At 40.8% G+C, this 11,953-nt stretch overlaps 1 protein-coding gene across 1 annotated transcript in view; it reads right to left on the reverse strand.

Annotated features, from left to right (window-relative positions):
* Positions 1-10,672, reverse strand: part of ZNF239 (zinc finger protein 239) — a 20,771-nt gene extending 10,099 nt beyond the window's left edge. Inside the window, 2 exon segments of the mRNA XM_037037775.1 lie at positions 3,224-3,434; positions 10,665-10,672. Of these exon segments, the coding sequence (XP_036893670.1) occupies positions 3,224-3,434; positions 10,665-10,672 (219 nt within the window).
* Between the last annotated feature and the right edge of the window lie 1,281 nt (positions 10,673-11,953).

The following is an 11,953-nucleotide window of genomic DNA, read 5'->3' on the forward strand; positions in this document are numbered from 1 at the left end:
AATCACTTTAATTCAAAAGTAGAATATATATTTCAGTTATCTTTAAGTGATCGGTATTGCTTGTTAATAATTCAGTGTCATTATAATTTTTATTTATTTTTATATAACCTAGCTTTTCTGTTTGGATGCTCAGCTTTTTCTGGGATTTCTTTTCTGCTTGAAGTCCTAAGGTTTCATTATTACATTTTTAGCATTCAGCAGGCCCTGAATCTTCAGTTCTAAGAAATGTTTGGTTTGTGGTAATTTTTTTGTTGTTATTTCATGATAGTGTCTTTCCCTTCATTCTATCTTGTCTATATTCATAGAACTCCTACAAAATTTGTGTTTATTTTTATCTTTTCACCGATCTGATCTTTTATTCTGCATTATAGGAGAATCCCTCCATCTTCCATCTCAGCCATGTGTTCATTTTGCTATTTAGCCCTTCTGGATTGCAGGTCTTAGAATCAGACTGCCTGACACTTAGTTACTTAACCATTAGAAACTTGGTTTCTTTGTATGTAGAATGAGTGTCCTGATAGTTCCTCTCACATAAGATTGTGCAACTGCTGCCTGAGTACTTCAAATGGGTATGGTAAGTCTTCATTATTATAATTATCATGTTTTTCAATCCTTTGATTAATTAAGAAGAATTCTGATTATTTTTTATAACAACATATTTATGTGTTGTGTTGTTTTCTATGTGTGATATCCTGTCAGATTTCTCTAATTATGTACCTTTTAAATTCTGTTTACTCTGTTCACTATTTTTTAAAAATATATTTTATTGATTATGCCATTACAGTTGTCCCACTTCCTCCCCCTTCATTCCCCTCCACCCTGCACACCCCTCCCCCACCATCACTCCCCTTTAGTTTATGTCCACATGTCTCAAGTTCTTTAGATTCTATATTTCCCATACTATTCTTGCCCTCCCCCCTGTCTATTTTCTACCTACCATCTATGCTACTTATTTTCTGTACCTTCTCCCCTCTTCTCCTCCTCCCACTCCCCTGTTGCTAACCCTCCATGTGATCTTCATTTCTATGGTTCCACTCCTGCTCTAGATGTCCTCTTAGTTTGCTTTTGTTTTAGGTGTGGTTGTTAATAACTGTGAGTTTGCTGTCCTTTCACTGTTCATATTTTTCATCTTCTTTTTCTTAGATAAGTCCCTTTAACATTTCATATAATAAGGGCTTGGTGATGATGAACTCCTTGAATTTGACCTTATCTGAGAAGCACTTTATCTGCCCTCCCATTCTACATGAAAGCTTTGCTGGATAGAGCAATCTTCGATATAGGTCTTTGGATTTCATGACCTGGAATACTTCTTTCCAGCCCCTTCTTGCCTGATGGCAAGATCTCTTTTGAGAAATCAGCTGACAGTCTGATGGGAACTCCTTTGTAGGTGACTGTTCCCTTTTCTCTTGCTGCTTCTAGGATTCTGTCCTTCATTTTAATCTTGGCTAATGTAATTATGATGTGCCTCGGTGTGTTCCTTCTTGGGTCCAACTTCTTTGGGACTCTCTGAGCTTCCTGGACTTCCTGGAAGTCTATTGCCTTTGCCAGATTGGGGAAGTTCTCCTTCATTATTTGTTCAAATAAGTTTACCCCTTGTTGCTGTTCCTCTTCCCCTTCTGGTACCCCTATAATTCGGATGTTGGAATGTTTAAAGATGTCCTGGAGGTTCCTAAGCCTCTCCTCATTTTTTTGAATTCTTGTTTCTTCATTCTTTTCTGTTGGTCATTTTTTTCTTCCTTCTGGTCCACTCCCTTGATCTGAGTCCCAGTTTCCTTTGCATCACCACTGGTTTCTTGTGCATTCCCCTTCATTTCAATTAGTTTAGCGTTCATTTGTTCCTCTAATTTGTGACTAAAATCGACCAGTTCTGTGAGCATCCTGATCACCAGTGTTTTGAACTGTGCACCTGATAGGTTGGCTATTTCTTGGTCGCTCTGAAGTATTGGCTCTGGGGATTTGAGCTGTTCCTCTTGAGCCATAATGTCTTGGTCTGTTTGCATCTGTTATGTATGAAGGGCAGAGCTCTAGGTGTTCACCAGGGCAGGGCGACCAGTTGCTGAGTTGTGACCCTGTATGTCGGGGAGGGGTTCAAGAGGAACAGTGGCTGTCCCCTCTGCTGCTTCCTGCTTCTGGGGCCTGCGTGGTCTGTCTCACTGCTCGCTGGTTTATCTCTGTGCAAATGTGTGACCGAAGTCAGCCTACTGCCTTGCGCCCTTACTGGGTCCTCCAGTTGCTACCCCACACCTGGGATCTGCCCATGGCTGCCTGTGCAGCTGGGTCAGGAGATCTTTCCTGCCCAACCTCACTCCACTGCAGGCTCTGCCCCTCTTACCAGTCTGGCTGAACGGTTCGTTATTGTCAGACTTCCATACAGTTCAATTTTCTGTGTTTTGGCTACATTTTTGTTACTGAAACTTTGTTGACTTTAAACTTGGTTCTGCGAGGAGGAGAGGGAAGATGGCAGTGGAGTAGGACAAAGGATTTTGCTTCTCTCCACGCACCGGAGAAGGACCTGGCTGATCTGCGGAGGAGCACAGCAGATGCCCAATGGGGACCCAGCATATAAGAAGGCAGGACTCCAGAGAGTGTAGCGGACACTGAATGACCAGAGGTTGAGGAGAGGAGACGACTATGGATCAACAAGGTACGAGGGAGCAGCGCAGAGGTGGTGGCAGGCCCCCTACCAGGCTGCGCCAGGGCCCTGGCCACCCGCCCAGGTCTCTGAGAGCCAAGGGTGGGCAATACTGATTCTGGGAGAGAACTGGTCACCCTCACACCTCCCCCCCCCCACATCTGGCAGGGCACAGATTGGAAAAGACTGTAAGAGATCGGTCTGCCAGTAGTGGCAGAGAGAGGAGTGAGCATTCGGAAGCAAACCAGAAAGCTCTGATAACCTGTGGAGTCAGGTTGCTGGCTTGGGAGAACTGAGAGTTGCCAGAGCACTCCCTGCTTCGAGGGGCCTGTGCCTGCCCTCGAGCAGTCCCAGGGAGTCTCGGACTGCTGGCAGGGCTTCCAGAAGTGGGTCAGTTTCGAGTTCCATCCCTACTCAGCCAGCACAGACCAACTCCATCCCTGCTCAGCTGGCGCAGACATGGAGACACTGGGAGTCAAGCATTGATCTTCCGCTTGACCAGCTACAGGTTGCGCGGGACTTCCTGGCCCCCAGCGGCCAGCGCCAGCTCCTCCAACCAAATGTGCCTTCCCGGCCCCGGGCTCCACCAACCTCCGGTCGAGTACACCTTCCTGGCCCTTGAGAGGCCCCATGCAGGCTGTCTACTTGGGGAACCGCCAGTCGCCTGTGCTTTTCTGGCGGGGAGGGGTCTGCGCGGACCCTTGGCTTGGGGAATTGAGAGTCGCCCTGGTGATCCCTGTGGCTCAGGACCTGCACCGGCTGGCGAACACTCTCGGAGATTCTCGGGCTGCTGGCTGGGCCCCTGGAAGAGAGCCAGTTGCCAGCTCCATCCCTACTCAGCCGGCGCAGACAGGGAAACACAGGGAGTCAGGCTGTAGCGGTAGATTTGCGAGAATTGTGAGTTGCCCTGTGTATTCAGCCACAACAAAGGGAAAGGTCCACACCCAAGCCTACAAGAACAAGAAAGCCTGGCTGAGAGTGTGCACCCTCATGTCAGACCAGGGCTGGGAAGCCTGGGGGAAAATCCGCTCTCAGTAGGGCATGGGAGAGAGGCGCCAGTCTGGATCTTGGGGGGTACTGGCAAGATGAGTTGAGTGTACAAAGGCGCGAGAAGAACCACAATAACAGCCCCTCAGGGTGCTGCAGCTAGTGAGACCAGAAGAAAAGGATTGACTCTCTGGACACCAACCAGAGGAGTAGTGGGAGCAGAGAACACCAAGATACCTACAGGAGACTGTACCACTGAATTCCACAGGTATCCTACCACAGAAGTTCACGCCATAAACTCAGAGTACCAGAACAGATCAATCTAAGAAGCTGAGGCCAACAAGAAAAGCATCACAAACAATGGGGAGACAAAGAAATAATCCCCAAATGAAAGAAAGGGAGGAAGTCTTAGAAAGAATGTTAGATGAAATAGAGGCAAGTCAACTATCAGATATTGAATTCAAAGCACTGGTTATCAGGAAATCCAAAGAGCTTACAACGAGCTACCAGAAACTACAGGGGAGCTACAATGAACTCTCTACAAAATATACCAACATGAAAAAGGAAATAGAAACCATCAGCAAAGGCCAAGAGTAAATGAAAAATACAATTTCTGAACTGAAGAACACAGTAGAAGGTATGAAGAGTAGGACTGATGAGGCGGAAGACCGCATAAGCGAGCTCGAAGACAAGGTGGAAAGAATCTCCCAGACGGACGAGGTAATGGGAAAGAGAACCAGAAAAAATGAGAAGAGTCTAAGAAAAATGCAAGACAATATGAAACATAATAATATCTGAATAATAGGAATACCAGAAGGGTAAGAAGAAGAACAAGGCATAGAAAACCTACTTGAAAGAGTAATAACGGAAAATTTTCCTAAGATGAGGGGAGAGAAAGTCACACGAATCCAGGAATCGCAGAGAGACCCAGGAAGGTGGAACCAAAGAGGCCTACTGCAAGACACATCATCATTAAAATGGGAAAACTCCAGGACAAAGAGAGAATCCTAAAGGCAGCAAGGGAGAAAAAGGAAGTAACATACAAGGGGGTCCCAATAAGGTTGGCTAATGACTTCTCAACGGAAATATTCCAAGCAAGAAAAGAATGGCAGGAAATATTCCAAGTAATGAGAAACAGCGGCCTACGACCAAGGCTACTGTACCCAGCAAGGCACTCAATCAAGATAGAAGGCCAAATAAAGAAATTCCAAGACAAAAGAAGTCTAAAAGAATACGCCTCCACAACACCGGCTATACAAGAATTACTAAAAGGGCTGCTTTAAGGAAAGGAAGGAAAAGAGAGAGACAGAGAGTAACACAGGTACATAAATGGCAATGCATAAGTACCTTTCAATAATAACCTTAAACATAAATGGATTAAATGCACCAATTAAGAGACATAGAATAGCTGAATGGTTAAGAAGGCATGATCCACACATATGCTGCCTACAAGAGACCCACCTCAGGTCAAAAGACCACCGCAAACTGAAAGTGAAAGGATGGAAACAAATTTTCCAAGCAAATGGACAAGAAAAAAAAGCCGGGGTAGCAATCCTCATATCAGACAAAATAGACTTCAAGAAAAAGGCTATAAAGAGAGACCCAGAAGGTCAATTCATAATACTCAAGGGAAGAATCCACCAAGAAGACATTAACATCGTAAATATATATGCACCCAACACAGGAGCACCCAAATATATAAAGAAAATCCTAGAGGACCCCAAGAAAGATATTGACAGCAACACAATTATAGTAGGGGATTTTAACACCCCACTGTCAAAATGGACAGATCTTCCAAACAAAATATCAACAAAGATATAGCAGCATTAAAAGACACCCTAGAAGAAATGGACCTAATTGATATATATAGAGCCCTCCATCCCAAAGAAGCTAAATACACATTCTTTTCATGTGCACATGGAACATTTTCAAAGATAGATCACATGATAGGACACAAAACCAGTCTCAACAACTTCAGGAAAATAGAAATCATACCAAGCATCTTCTCTGATCACAAGGGACTGAAATTGGAAACCAACGCCACAGAAAAAAAACCCCAAACACCCAAAACCATGGAGATTGAATGGTATGCTATTAAACAACGAATGGGTCAAGATTGAAATTAGGGAGGAAATCACAAAACTTCTTGAAACTAATGAAAATGAACTCACAACAACCCAAAACTTATGGGACACAGTGAAGGCAGTCCTGAGAGGGAAGTTCATAGCAATACAGTCTCACCTAAAGAGGATAGAAACATTTCAAACAAACAACCTAACCCGATGCCTGCAAGAACTCGAGGAACGACAACAAAGACAGCCCAGAGCAAGTGGCAGGAAGGAAATAACCAAGATCAGAGCAGAATTAAATGACATAGAGACTAAACGCACAATTCTAAAGATCAGTGAATCCAGGAGTTGGTTTTTTGAAAAGATAAACAAAATAGACAAACCTTTAACTAGGTTCATCAAGAAGAGAGAGGACCCAAATTAACACAATCAGAAATGAAAGAAGAGAGATTACAACTGATACCACAGAAATAGAAAGGATTGTAAGAAGTTACTATGCGGAACTGTATGCCAAGAAACTTGAAAATCTAGGTGAAATGGACAAATTTCTAGAGAAATGTAATCTTCCAAAGCTCAATGAAAAAGAAGCAGAAAACCTGAACAGGCCAATAACAGCAAATGAAATTGAAGCAGTAATCAAAAAGCTCCCATCACACAAAAGCCCTGGACCAGATGGTTTCACAGGAGAATTCTACAAAGCTTTTAAGGAAGAGCTAGCCCCTATTCTTCACAGACTATTCCAAAAAATCCAAAAGGAGGGAAAACTCCCCAACTGTTTTTATGAAGCCAGCATCACCCTAATTCCAAAGCCAGATAGAGACACAACAAAGAAGGAAAATTACAGGCCAATACCACTGATGAACATAGATGCTAAATTCCTCAATAAAATATTGGCATAAAAGACAGAATAGCTGAATGGATAAGAAAGCATGACCCACACATATGGTGCCTACAAGAGACCCACCTCGGGTCAAAAGACCATCACAGACTAAAGGTGAAAGGATGGAAACAAATTTTCCAAGCAAATGGACAAGAAAAAAAAGCCGGGGTAGCAATTCTCATATCAGACAAAATAGACTTCAAAAATAGGGCCATAAAGAGAGACCCAGAAGGTCACTTCATATTGCTCAAGGGAAGAATCCACCAAAAAGACATTAACATCGTAAATATATATGCACCCAACATAGGAGCACCAAAATATATAAAGAAAATTCTAGAGGACCTCAAAAATGACATTGACGGCAACACAATTATAGTAGGGGATTTTAACACCCCACTGTCAAAAATGGACAGATCTTCCAAAAAAAAATATCAACAAAGATATTGCAGCATTAAATGACACTCTAGATGAAATGGACCTCATTGATATATATAGAGCCCTTCACCCTAAAGAAGCTAAATACACATTCTTTTCAAATGCACATGGAACATTTTCAAAGATAGACCACATGATAGGACACAAAACGAGACTCAACAATTTTAGGAAAATAGAAATCATACCAAGCATTTTCTCTGATCACAAGGGACGGAAATTGGAAACTAACTCCACAGGAAGAAACCAAAAACACACAAAATCATGGAGATTGAATGGTATCCTATTAAACAACGAATGGGTCAAGATAGAAATCAGGGAAGAAATAAAAAAGTTTCTGGAAACAAATGAAAATGAACTCACCACAACCCAAAACTTATGGGACACGGCCAAGGCAGTCCTGAGAGGGAAGTTCATAGCAATACAGGCTTACCTAAAGAAAATAGAAACATTTCAAACAAACAACCTAACCCGACGCCTCCAAGAACTTGAGGAACAACAACAGAGACAGCCCAGAGCAAGTACAAGGAAGGAAATAACCAAGATCAGAGCAGAATTAAATGACATAGAGACTAAAAGCACAATTCTAAAGATCAATGAATCCAGGAGTTGGTTTTTTGAAAAGATAAACAAAATAGACAAACCTTTAAGTAGGCTCATCAAGAAAAGAAGAGAGAGGACCCAAATAAACACAATCAGAAATGAAAGAGGAGAGATTACAACTGATACCACAGAAATAGAAAGGATTGTAAGAAATTACTATGCGGAACTGTATGCCAAGAAATTTGAAAACCTAGGTGAAATGGACAAATTTCTAGAAAAATATAATCTTCCAAAACTCAATGAAAAAGAAGCAGAAAACCTGAACAGGCCAATAACAGCAAATGAAATTGAAGAAGTAATCAAAAAACTCCCATCACACAAAAGCCCTGGACCAGATGGTTTCACAGGAGAATTCTACAAAGCTTTTAAGGAAGAGCTAACCCCTATTCTTCACAGACTATTCCAAAAAATCCAAAAGGAGGGAAAACTCCCCAACTCTTTTTATGAAGCCAGCATCACCCTAATTCCAAAGCCAGATAGAGACACAACAAAGAAAGAAAATTACAGGCCAATATCACTGATGAACATAGATGCTAAAATCCTCAATAAAATATTGGCAAATCGCATCCAACAATACATCAAAAAGATCATACACCACGACCAAGTGGGATTCATCCCAGGGATGCAAGGATGGTTCAATATACGCAAATCAATAAATGTAATACACCAAATAAACAAAAGCAAAGACAAAAACCACATGGTCATATCAATAGATGCGGAAAAAGCTTTTGATAAGGTACAACACCCATTTATGATAAAGGTACTCAGCAAGGTGGGAATAGAGGGAACATTCCTCAATATAATAAAGGCCATATATGAAAGACCTACAGCCAACATCATACTCAATGGGCAAAAACTAAAAGCTTTTCCACTAAGATCAGGTACAAGACAAGGTTGCCCACTTTCACCACTTCTATTCAATATAGTATTAGAAGTTCTAGCTGCAGCGATCAGACAAGAAAAGGAAATAAAAGGCATCCAAATCGGAAAGGAGGAAACAAAACTGGCATTGTTTGCAGATGACATGATAGTGTACATGGAAAACCCTATAGCCTCTACCAAAAAACTGCTGGAACTAATAAATGAATTTGGCATAACAGCGGGATACAAAGTTAATATCCAGAAATCAAAGGCATTTTTGTATACCAACAATGAAGCAGCAGAAGCAGAAATCAGGAAAAAAATCCCATTCGATATAGCAAAAAGAAAAATAAAATATCTGGGAATAAACCTAACCAAGGAGGTAAAAGACCTGTATGCAGAAAACTACACAACACTGAAGAAAGAAATCAAGGAAGACACAAATAAATGGAAACATATACCGTGTTCATGGATTGGAAGAATTAACATCATCAAAATGTCCATACTACCCAAAGCAATTTACAGATTCAATGCAATACCTATTAAAGTACCAATGGCGTATTTCACAGACATAGAACAAACACTTCAAAAATTTATATGGAACCAGAAAAGACCCCGAATAGCTGCTGCAATTTTGAGAAAGAAGAACAAAGTAGGAGGGATCACAATACCTGATATCAAACTGTATTACAAGGCCACTGTAATCAAAACAGCCTGGTACTGGCACAAAAACAGGCACATAGACCAATGGAATAGAACAGAGAGCCCAGAAATAAACCCAACTCTCTACAGTCAATTAATATTCGACAAAGGGGGCAATAACATAAAATGGAGTAAAGACAGCCTTTTCAACAAATGGTGTTGGGAGAACTGGACAGCTACATGCAAAAAAATGAAACTTGAGCACCAACTTACACCATACACCAAAATAAATTCAAGGTGGATAAAAGACTTAAATATAAGCCGTGAAACCATTAAAACCCTAGAGGAGAGCCTTGGCAAGAAAATCTCAGATATTCCACGCAGCAATATTTTTACTGATACGTCCCCTAGAGCAAGGAACATAAAGGAAAGAATAAACAAATGGGATCTCATCAAAATTAAAAGCTTCTGCATGGCTAAGGAAAACAGTATCAAGATACAAAGAGAAGCAACAGCTTGGGAAAACATATTTGCCAATGATACCTCAGATAAGGGTTTAATCTCCAAAATATACAAAGAACTCATTCGGCTCCACTCAAAGAAGACAAGCAACCCAATCAAAAAATGGGCAGAGGACTTGAACAGACATTTCTCCAAGGAGGACATACAGAGAATCCAGAGACACATGAAAAGATGCTCGATATCACTAGCTATCAGAGAGATGCAAATTAAAACCGCAATGAGATACCACTTAACACCAGTCAGATTGGCTATCATAAACAAAGAAACAAACAACAAGTGCTGGAGAGGTTGTGGGGAAAAGGGGACTCTAGTTCACTGTTGGTGGGATTGCAGACTGGTACAACCACTATGGAAAACAGTATGGAATTTTCTAAGAAAACTAAAAATGAACGTACCTTTTGACCCAGCAATTCCACTCTTGGGAGTATATCCTAAGAACCCTGAAACACCAATCCAAAAGAACCTATGCACCCCGATGTTCATAGCAGCACAATTTACGATAGCCAAGAGTTGGAAGCAGCCTAGATGCCCATCGGTAAATGACTGGATCAAAAAACTATGGTACATTTACACAATGGAATTCTATGCTGCAGAAAGGAAGAAGGAACTACTACCCTTTGCAACATCATGGATGGAACTGGAAAGCATTATGCCGAGCGAAATAAGCCAGGCAGTGAAAGACAAATACCATATGATATCACCATTAACAGGAATCTAAACAAACCAAACAAGCAAGCAAAATATGACCAATGACACTCAAGTATGGGAACAGGCTGACAGGGTCCAGAGGGGAGAGGGGAGAGAATCATAGGGGAAAAGGGAATGGACTCACATGAACAAGTATAAAGGACACATGGAGAATAACTAAGGATGGGGGGCGGAAAGGGGAGGGAGGTGGGGAGCATGGGGTGGGGGGCGGGCAGGGTTGGGAATATAAGACAGAAACCTGTACTTGAACAAGAATTGAATAAAAAAATTATATTTAAAAAAATAAAATAAACTTGGTTGTGTGAGGAGGCACATTATTTTCACCTACATCTCCATCTTGGCGGAAGTCCCCCCCAAAAACTTTTTTAAATTACTTCAAATACAAGAAATTAGAATGAGCAAAGAAGTCAATAAAACAGAAAATATATTGAATCAATTGTTGATACATAACAGAAACTATAATAATTAACCAAATTATTTAAAGCCCTATAAAACAACACAGAATTAACCCCTTCTACATGAAACATTTTAGAAAACAAGTATTGGCTTTAGAAACAAAAAAAAGGAACTGTAATACTCATATAGTATACTACTTGACTCTGCAGGGAATAAAAAATATGAATTCAAAGCAATGTAAGCATTTATCAGCCATATAACTCTGACATAAATTCTTGGGAAGTTGGGCATGTTGGGAAAGTAGTATAAAAGAGCTAAATCATCACATGGAAGGGTGTAAGAAAGTCAATAGCAAATGTCAAATATTGACAAACTGGAAAATGGCAGTATATCATAATATAGTAAATTTAAAGTAAAACTATACTGAGGTACAAATTTGTACCTGTTACACAGGCAAAACCCCAAAGCCTGAAGACATACACTGCTTGTGACTGTAAACTGGTATCAACCCCAACAAGGACATCTTAACAATTATTGATCAAAATCACAATTGCATGCACTCAGCATTATGGTTTGGGGTTTCATCCTTCAGCTTTCCATGCACAGTTGTAAAATCATATTTGCACAAGATTCACTCACTGTAGACGGTCAGTGATAGCCACCAACGAGAACATGAGTACAGTGGAGTTGGGGATATAACAGAAAATTTTCACTGTGTATCTTTTACTTTTGCAGTACAACTTTTAAAATTTAAAAACATGTAGTACAATTGGGACAACTGCAATGGCATAAACAATGAAATTGAAAAATAAAAACATTTAGTATACTTGAAAATTTCACTTTTCTTTCCTACTCATGCATAATTTATTTTCTACCTTTCTTTAAAATCCTCATTGTACTTTTCTTTAAAGCTTTATTTAGGTGTAATTGACAAGTGACATTGTGCACCTTTTCGTGCTTCTTTTTAAATTCTTTTTCTAAAAAGTGGTAACTGCATGAGCACATTATTTGGAAACATGGATTGAAACTTGAGCAGCTCAGAGCAACCATTCTCTGTGGCATGACAGCAGCAGACCAGGGAGAGTGGTTTTTTTCTTAAGCTTTTCCACACAATTTGCTTTACCTGGTGAATGTATTAGTTTGTTAACACAATTTAAAAGTAATGGCAATGCCCTGGATGGTGTGGCTTAGTGGACTGAGCACCGGCCTGGGAGCTGGAAG

The sequence above is a fragment of the Sturnira hondurensis genome, unplaced genomic scaffold (assembly GCF_014824575.4).
Source record: "Sturnira hondurensis isolate 20B ecotype Veracruz unplaced genomic scaffold, ASM1482457v3 Scaffold0023451, whole genome shotgun sequence".
NCBI lineage: Eukaryota > Metazoa > Chordata > Mammalia > Chiroptera > Phyllostomidae > Sturnira > Sturnira hondurensis.